The sequence below is a fragment of the Leptosomus discolor genome, chromosome Z, assembly GCF_034619465.1.
Source record: "Leptosomus discolor isolate bLepDis1 chromosome Z, bLepDis1.hap2, whole genome shotgun sequence".
NCBI classification, from domain to species: Eukaryota; Metazoa; Chordata; class Aves; order Leptosomiformes; family Leptosomidae; genus Leptosomus; species Leptosomus discolor.
In genome coordinates, this window is record NC_141419.1 from 517,848 (window position 1) to 526,915 (window position 9,068).

General features: G+C 47.8%; 1 protein-coding gene and 1 non-coding gene across 3 annotated transcripts; both read right to left on the bottom strand.

Annotated features, from left to right (window-relative positions):
* Positions 1 to 238: 238 nt before the first annotated feature.
* PPP1R8 (protein phosphatase 1 regulatory subunit 8) lies at positions 239 to 4,731 on the bottom strand. Of its 2 annotated transcripts, XM_009951448.2 has the most exons (5): positions 4,548 to 4,731; positions 3,689 to 3,909; positions 2,901 to 3,045; positions 1,695 to 1,759; positions 239 to 725 (listed from the first exon to the last, which is right to left on the bottom strand). In XM_009951448.2, the coding sequence occupies exons 2-5, from the start codon at positions 3,752 to 3,754 to the stop codon at positions 372 to 374; spliced, it is 630 nt and encodes a 209-aa protein (XP_009949750.2). In that variant the 5' UTR covers positions 3,755 to 3,909; positions 4,548 to 4,731; the 3' UTR covers positions 239 to 371. The 2 variants fall into 2 exon arrangements, with proteins under 2 accessions (XP_009949750.2, XP_086335794.1); XM_086479668.1 differs by having other exon boundaries at positions 3,689 to 4,590.
* Positions 4,732 to 8,058: 3,327 nt separating this feature from the next.
* On the bottom strand, positions 8,059 to 8,224 carry LOC147413171 (small Cajal body-specific RNA 1). The gene has a single exon (XR_015184092.1).
* Between the last annotated feature and the right edge of the window lie 844 nt (positions 8,225 to 9,068).

Below are 9,068 nucleotides of genomic sequence, written 5' to 3' on the forward strand. Positions count from 1 at the left end.
GAACAACGTGACTCATAGTGAGCACGACACCCAAATACACGAATTTGCAGGGTCATGCCATAAATGACAATTAAATTGTATGACTCTGCCCCTTCAACTTACGCATCAAAATTCAGAATAAAGACCTCTGGGGACAGCAATGGCTAAGAAAAGGCTGCCAGATTATTTTGGTTCAAAAGGAGATGGGAGCTGTATTTTTTTTTTTTTTTAAACAGACATATAAAAACGTTTGAAGACATATCTTTAAAGGATATTTCACTTCTCCAATCTTGGTATTACATCTGGTTAGGACATTGAGATTTTAAAAAGACGATACTGCACATAAACAGTTCCTGGAGTTCGTAACTCCCACCTCCCACAACAACCCCCACTCAGATCAGCAGGGAAGGGGTTGGCTTCTTGCCCGGCCATGCCTCCTTGGCGTATTTCTTCTTCTTGGGTTCATTCACAGCTTCAGGATTAAAGACAGCAGGGTTTGGAGCCGGGTTCATGTTAACTGTCGAGGGCACAACCGGAGTCAAGTCCACATCTGGGGCAAGATTGGGGTAGGGCATCGGCAGCCCGCCAATGAGCGCTGTCCCGTGGGCGCCGTGCGACTGGGAACCCGCCTCGTTGTGGGTGGGAGGCAAGCCGCCGTACAATCCTCCGCTGTAGGGGAAGCTCTGCATACGCCGGGATGCAGAATCGTCTGTGGTCAACGAGCCCGGATTCTCCAACCGTTTTTTCTGTAGATGGAAGTATTTAAAGAATTACTCAAAGCACGTGAAACAAGCCGCTCTCCCCAAAAGGGCCCCGTACAAAGCGGTGACAGATCATGTCCCAGTCTCTGTCCCAGCAGACGACTTCTGCGTTTCCCTGAAAACCCCTTAATAACGACCTCTCAGTGGTGCCCGAGGCAGGAAGGGGTGACAGAAGCTGAAGCCCAGGTTTCACTCGGATTAGGTCCGAGCACCTCTTTACCTCCTGCGCCAGGCTCGAGCCCGTCCTGGACGCCCGAGCGGGGAGGTCCTTGGTCAGCGACACAGACCCTCCCTCCCCCCACAGCAAGAAACCGCAGCTCCTGTGTCACTGGGGTGGTTCTGCCGAGCTCCCATCCATCCCCATCTCCTCCTGCAGGCTGGGGTTCATGTAGGACTGTCCTTCTCCACACACATTATTTAGGGTGCACCAGCAACAAGTGACATTGCTACGACACTGTTGCTCAGCCACCCTGAAGTTTTGCCAGTCTCCCCTACTCCTAGCGTACGCAAATTAAACATAGCACTGGCAACACACTCGTCTTGGAGCAAAGTCCAAACCCTGCTAGTTCTAGCAGACAACATAATGAAATCTTTAACACTTACAGTATTTAAACAAACAACCTCTCTTTTATTTTCTATTTTCCACACTTCCCACAATTTTCACTGATGCTACAACTACCATACCGAATTTCTGGAAAGTGTTTCTTTTTGGGAGGAAAAAAATTGCCATCGATCCTGTGCATTATTAAAGAAAACAGCTAAACATGAATTTGAAGGAAAATGGTCAAATCTGCTAAAAAAAAAAAAAAAAAAAAAAAAAAAAGAGTCAATTGTGAACCACGACTTCTGCTTACAATAAAACACGCTTTCCACCACAGAACATGAGGTTTCTAAGGTGCAATTCATAAAGTGAGGTCCTCAATGTAACGCATTAACTAATTACAAAGTCTGTACCTTGACAGGGACCACCGCTGTCTGCACCATGTTCCTGAAGCGCCCAACCGACGGGTCCACGTCCTCTGCGAAGGCAAGAACAGCGGCGCTTTCAGCAAGGACCCAGGGAAAGACCCAACGTGTCAGCCAAAGGAACCCGTATGAGGACCTGGTACACGGACCCTCTCTAAGCCAGCACTCCAGCAGCTCCCAGTAAGCACCAGCACGCCCAAAGAGAGAGAAGAGCTAAGGGGACATGTAGTGGCTCTGTCTCAAGGTGGGCTCGTCAGGTACCCTGGTGAGAAAGGCTTCCGCTCACCGGGAGGGCGGGGAAGGGGACAGACGGGTGGCCAGTTTGCACTGCTCAGACAGGCCGAGAGCTGCTGCTGGCACGGCACGGCACGGCACCTGCTCAACGGCACAACTGCTGGCCACAGAAGTCCTCGAGGGACCTTGCAGGAGGAGTCAGAAGAACTCAATGTAGAGCCTCTGAAAGCCTGAGAAAATGACCTTTTTGGTGATGCAAATGATTGCTGTTTACTTAAGATGTTCTGAAAACTAAACTGCATAACCTTACAAATCCAAATGGCATGCACTGCCAAGTGAAACTAGCTCCAGACTGCATTTCAAAATGCATACTCATTAATAAGCTTTTATTAATAGGAATATTACCATATAAAAAAATCATTAATAGGAGTGCTACTAATATAGAACAGCTAAGGCAGAACAAATTACTAATTAGGAATTGGATACCTCTTCAGAAACATCATTTTGAATGAGAATTACTTTCAGATATACAGACAAATAGCAAAAAACGTCTGAGCTTGAGACAAGCATCCACTAGTCAACAGGTAAGGAAAATACTAAGGGACAGAGAAAAAACGAGTTCAGTTCCCATTTAGATTCTAAAGAAGGCAAAAAAATTGAACCACTTTGCTCCTTTTGGACCCACGAGTTCTTTCCACCATCTGATAGAATTTTGAAGAATGAAGCTGAGCATGATATCCCTGTCCTGCACAAATCCTGCAGTTATTTTACAGGTAGAAGAAACGCAGCGAGACCAAAGACTTCAGCACCACACACAGCAGCTCCTCTGAAATAGCAGATCCCAAACACTGACTGCCAAAATTTTGTTGTTATCCCTACGCAGCCCTTAGGAATCCCTATGGGAATACTGGAAAGCAGGCCTTAAAGGGCATCGACTAAAGATCAAAGCAAGCTGCTCACCTGGATTGATGATTTCATCGTCATCACTGAACGTCACTCTGGAGTTCTTCCGTTTTCTCTTTGGTCTCTGAATATCCAGGTTCCCTTCCTCAATGGTTAGTGTGGAAATTCTTTTGTTGTGGGCTGTATTAAACTCTGTCAGGTTCTAATGACAAGTTTGGAGACGAAATAGTTGAAGCAACCAGTGTATGAAGTCTGATGTCATCACGTGATCGTGCACCTCAAAAGACCACAGCCCATCGTTCAGAGCCCTGGGAAGACAGAGTGCTCCGGCGCGGCCCAGGGAGGCCGGGCAGTCTCTGTCTGCAGACATCCAGGACGTGACTGGGCGCCAGCCTGGGCAGCCTGCTGTAGCTGACCCTGCCGCAGCAGGGGGTGCTGGGTCCCGAGAGGTCCCTGCCAACCTCAACAGCCCCGCGAACGCCACACCCCCCGCTCTCTCCCTCCTCACTCGCCAACTGTAGGAACCAGGGCAGCGTTCACTGTCACCCGGCAATGGGGAACACCGGGGGAAGTCACCCTGACCGGGGGTGGGCTGGAGAGCGCGTACTCCCTGGCAAGCCTTTGGGAGAAGACAGCAGGACGGTCAGGTCACTGATCCTGGGAAGCAGCATGACCACAGGCTTACCATGGCAGAACAAGACCCGCCATGCGTATCTGCCAGCAGGAGACAGCTCAGACTGTCCTCAAGGCCAAGAAATTAAGAACCTGAGCCTACACAAGCAAGCGGGGAACGCTGCCCGTTTAGCTGGGAATGCCACCTAGGGACAATGTGCCACCATACTCACGTCAAGTTCTGTCTCCTCCTCTGGCAGGCCCAACAAGCCCTTGAGCTCTTCATCTTCGCCTCCCATTTTCTCATCTCCTTTAACTGCTGACGGCAGTGTCTGAGGCTTCTCTCGCAGAGTATAGGCCCGTGTCGAAGCGCCAAATGAAACCGTGGAGTCAATGGGTATCTGTTGGGGTTTGTGAGGTTCCAAACGGATATGACCCAAGAACGTACCATGTGCTGAGAACATCAAAATTCAAAACAGTCCGTTAGTCATCAGCTTGGGCTCACAGTATTCGAGTTCAAGTCTTGAGAAACTCAGGAACTGTACACGGCTGCTCCGAGATACAAGTCACTGAGGTTCTGCTGGAAACATTAGCCATGTACATTTTACCTACCATCTCACCAGATAAGAGAACACGCATCAGAAGTCCTCAAAAACTCACAGAAATAAATGACAAACAGCCTTTATTTTCTGGATTCTTGTAGGTCCCAACGTACCATGTCTGGAATCACCCCCTCAGTGGAAAAAACAGCGTGTCAGGTTTTAGATCTTGGGAAACCACCCTCAGAAGAGAAAGCGTCACTAAAACTGTGAAGGGAATGACAAGTCACTCTCCTCCCCTCCCTCAGCCTCTTAAGAATCTAGAAAAGTTGTTTTAAACACCAAGTGAAGCAGACGTAAGCTGACTGGAGCAAACACTCCTTTGCTCCTAACCCTTGCCAGTCTTCCACGAGGACGCTAATTCAGATCATAGTCATCTATCCACATGGTGCAAACAACAACAACAACAACAACGGAAAAAGTGTCAGAGATTCAGAAATGTTTAAGCACTGAAATACCATACTTCTGTCTGGTTAGATGCCACACTACTTACTGCTGTTTAGATCTATGAGGAAAACCCTCTTGAGATGTTTGTGATAGACCAAGGCAGCATGGACCCGAGAGCAAGACTGGTGGTCAATGGTAAAATCGCACAGATCAGGATTTCTCCCAAAGAGATAGTATTTCTTCTCATCAATGATGAGTTTCTGAGGTAGAATATCAAACAGAGAAGCACATTAGACTCCTATAATCTTTTGGATCTTCCTGAAAAAATTCAAGAGCATGAATCAACAGAACAAATTTATAACAAAGCATCAACAGCTAATCAACAGTTCGGTTTTGTCTGACACTGCTAAGAACAGGAACTCCAATCTTCTCTTTGCAAACTCAGAACAGCTGAACGTGGCAGAGTCCCCGTTATTCCATTCTTTAGCAGCCAGTACAAGACAGCCCGGGAAGGACAGCGACTCTTCAAAGCAGGAGGCTGTCTTATACAGGAGATTCTCTCTCACATCTGCTCCCGATGATTCTTACACATTCCTCGATGCAGGTGACCTTGGGCCTTGGCTAAGCCAGGAATCTATGCTAAACGATCTGATACAGATCCGTCTGACACAGAACACCAAAATTATACTTCAGTATAGAAATGGACATACAGGAGATTTCAGACCTTTATAATAAAGATGCAGAACTATACCAAATATGTACTGTGATATGAAATCGTGTTAGTCTGTTCAAGTAATCCATTAATTTTAGGCATTTCTTCTTAATTCATACTAGTTCTAATCTCTTCTTCAAACGAGATCTTATGTATTGTAGTATCAGTTACATAAACCATCTCTGAAAAGCAAAGGAACAAGTGACACAGTCCTACAGTGCACACAGCACAGTTCTATTAACAGACAGTGCCGCTGACAGGAACGCCTCACGCCCCAACGCTGAAGTACCTACACAGTGCAGCCTCCTTCCTCACCATATTCCAAGATCTTCATCTAACCTGTGTCTTCTTGCCTCCAGCTGCCCAAGTCAAAGGCTGGCCATGCATTACAGATCGGTTAACAGATGGTTTCTGCTTTTCCAAACATTTACCAAAGCCCACACAACGTTTCAGTAGCGAGATCAAGGGAATGCTGATGATACATTTTCCATCAGAAAAAAAAAAAACAACAAACCAATCTTACTTGAGGAAAGCTTTGCTTTCATGAGATGGTCTGAGCTGAATTATCACTGCCTGCTAGAGCACAAGGACTTCTCCCCTCTCCCTCCTTCCGTTCCCAGCCGTACAATCCTCCCCCCGATCGCACTGCCACCCATCCCAGCCAAGTGCTCACTTGCAAAGCGCTTTTTTGCCGCGTTAGTCTTTACGGTTTTCAGCTCCGACTGCACCGGTTTGCCTCCAGTCAGATCCGCCCCCAGCTGGCTCCGGCGCACCAGTGGATCACACGCACTGGGACTGCGGTGAGGAAGGCACCTCCCTCCTGGCTTTCCCACCGGTCAGCCACCCCTCCTCAGGTTTGCCAGCTGGGTAACCACACGCCCGGCTAGAAAGGGCCAACGGATCAGACCCGTCCCAGGGAGCTGCTGTGGGGCTTGCTGAGCTTCCAGGAAGGCCGACACAGCGAGCACCTGGACAGTTAGTTATCCCGTGGCTCTACCCAGTCGTACAGAACAGAAGGGACAGCTTGGAACAAGACACAGTATTTATACTCCTCTGCCTTACCTGCAAGCATAAAAATCTCATGGATCTCATTTTCTACAAATCATTTGCAAAGTCACATCTATTTACCTGTCCGCCAATTCCGAACCTCAAGGCTTTTAGCATTTTTTCTGTTGTTCCCCCCCCGATGTGTTCTACATTTTCTGTGTTGGATTTCTCATTGTTCTGCTGAACATTTGTCAGCCCCCATGCTGCAAGCTCTCAGAATCTGGTATTCAGTAACAAGTATTTAATTTATTTCTGTATGTTTATTCTCTCTTTTAGGTCACTAGAAGAATGAATTGAACAACTCAACTCCATGCTCATATACACCACGATGACTTTAAAATCAATTGCTCCCTCATGTAATAACCAGCTGATGTCTTATTCCCAGCTAACTCAAGGCATACCTTTTAAGCACAATTTCACGTGAAATCTACTGACTTCCATATTTTGGCCTGCTTTCTTAAAATAACAAGATTTAGGTGATCATGCTGCGTGTGCATCCATCAGCTCCCTACTAAACCAAACAACTTCTCAACCAACCGGCCAATTTCAACCTGCGCTAAAAGATATTAAATCTCAAGAAGTTCCGTGAAAACAAACAGCTGGATAGAATGACAACTTCACCAGTACCCTCAGCGATACATAACCTGGCAGGAAATCCACACCAGTGCCAATACTTAGGCTTTAACTACAACAAGTCTTCTTTGTGAGTCCACGTCTCACTTGATCAGACAGGAATCACAGCTTAATTAGCAAGTCACCTTCAAGTACATTATCTGGTGACAAATGAGATGCAAATGCAAAATGCAAGTGATTTTCCTCCAATTGGGACATTTAAAACATGCGGGTGTCTCCTCTGAATCCATTTGTGTCTGGTGGGGAACAGCGTACCTCAAAGCCTCAGCATAATTCAGATAAAACCCCTGAGAAATCAATATACTCAAACAGACTACTGGATTCTGCTCTTACCCAGCTACCTTATCGCTTTCCCTCTCTTTACAAACACTGGTTTTCACAAGAGCCACCCCTCAGAATCAACCAGAAAGTATAAGCCACCGATAAAGAGATTAAACTAGTACCTGGTTTTTGTCAGTCCTTTCTGGTTGAACATTCTTTTTTTTTTTTTTTAATTCCCCCTCTAACTAGATCACATCTCCTCCCTGTACACTCTTCATGCCCGTGTGCTTCTGTTGTGCTTTTCCCTGCAAGCCTGAAGCACCACCTACCACTCCGTTAGTCTCACTGACACTGTCCCTTAACATCACCGCTGTCTCACCCAGGTACCGACCGGTGAACAGCACAGCGTTTGGTACCGTACAGCTTCTGAGAAGTGCTGGTTCGGTCTTCTGGGGATTCGACTTCATGGCAACGGCTCTATGGCCAGTATTACGCAGCACCTTACTCAGTTCAGCACGCTGAGTCTTCCCAAATTTAGTACCTTTGTACTAATGAATTCTATGATTCCACTTGGGGAAAAAGACAAGCACTAACTTTTCCTTTTATTCTTGTGTATTTAAAAAAAAAAGTGGGTAAACAAAACTCTGATACAAGCAAGTGGATCTTCAGAAGCTGATTCATTACGCCACATTTCAGTGCTCACCTCCACAAGCAGTTACCTCACGATTTCAAGTACCGTAAAAATTGGTCCAACAATTTCTCATTCTTGTCCAGAATGGAAACCAAAAGAAGTGTCCCCTAAGTGTTCATCTGCACCCTTTACGCCCAAACACCACCATTCTCACTTGACAGAACTTCAAGAGATTTTGCAAAGACACAAACGAATTCATAAATCGGAAATATTGCAACAAATCAACAGAGAAAATAATTTTATTGCCTTTATTTCAAGATAAATTTCCCAATTCTCTGTGCCTCTGAGTTATAACCCAGTGTCATCCTTTGTACACTGAGCTTAAACACTTCATGGCTTGTTTTAGTGTTGCACTTTTCAGACCCAGCAATCACGAGGTGTACCTCAGACCTCTGCACGAGACCTGGGACACGGATGGCTCGGTTAGTATCAAGTGCTCAGTATCCACAACAGCTAAGAACGTTCTTTCTTGCCGTCCACCATGAGACACAAACCTGAAAAACTACTTGCCACACGTACCAAAAAGGGAAATGGGTGGGTCATGCCCAACGCTGTTAATTTGCTGCACAGCTCCCCAAAACACACAGTACATTGTCCCAGGTATTCCCAGTCTAGGACTGCAGCCACCCCCCGCACCGGCAGGCAAGGCCCCCAGGCGCCTGCAGGAGCAGCCGTGCCAGGGCAGCTCCCCAGCAGACAGCCGTGCCGTGCCGTGCCAAGCCAGAGCTGGGCTGCGCGGGGGTGCCCGGGCCTGCTCAGCGCTGCCCGGGCCCTCGGCACACGCCGCACACCGCCCGGCGGGCGAGCCGTACCGACAGCCAACATCAGCCACTCAGGAGGTACAACGCAAGCTCCACAGTCATTCTGTCACCTCTGCGATACACCCTCTGCTGAGCCTCGCAGTACTCGGGCAGCGGAGCGGCCACGGCCGCTCACAGCGCGCTGGCGGCAGCAGAAGGAACCTGTTAGGTTATCAGCGGAGCTGGTGGCAGGCAGAGGGAATCAGGATGTTTGTGCCACCCACCTTCCCCGCGCAGACAGAGACCCCAGGCTTACAAAGCCGACCGGGGCCTCCTGTAGGCCCCAAAGCTTTGGGCAGCACCGCCTCAGAGTCGGATGCCACCAAGACGATACTCCTGACTGTCAATTTATCCACACCAAATCCGCTCACCCACTGCCAAAACCAGCGGTGTGTCCTCAGCTTCCACAGGGCATTTTGCTGCCTTTCCCCTCCCCTCCGCCCAGTCCTGACCAGGACTCCCATGACAGACACTTGCCTAGCA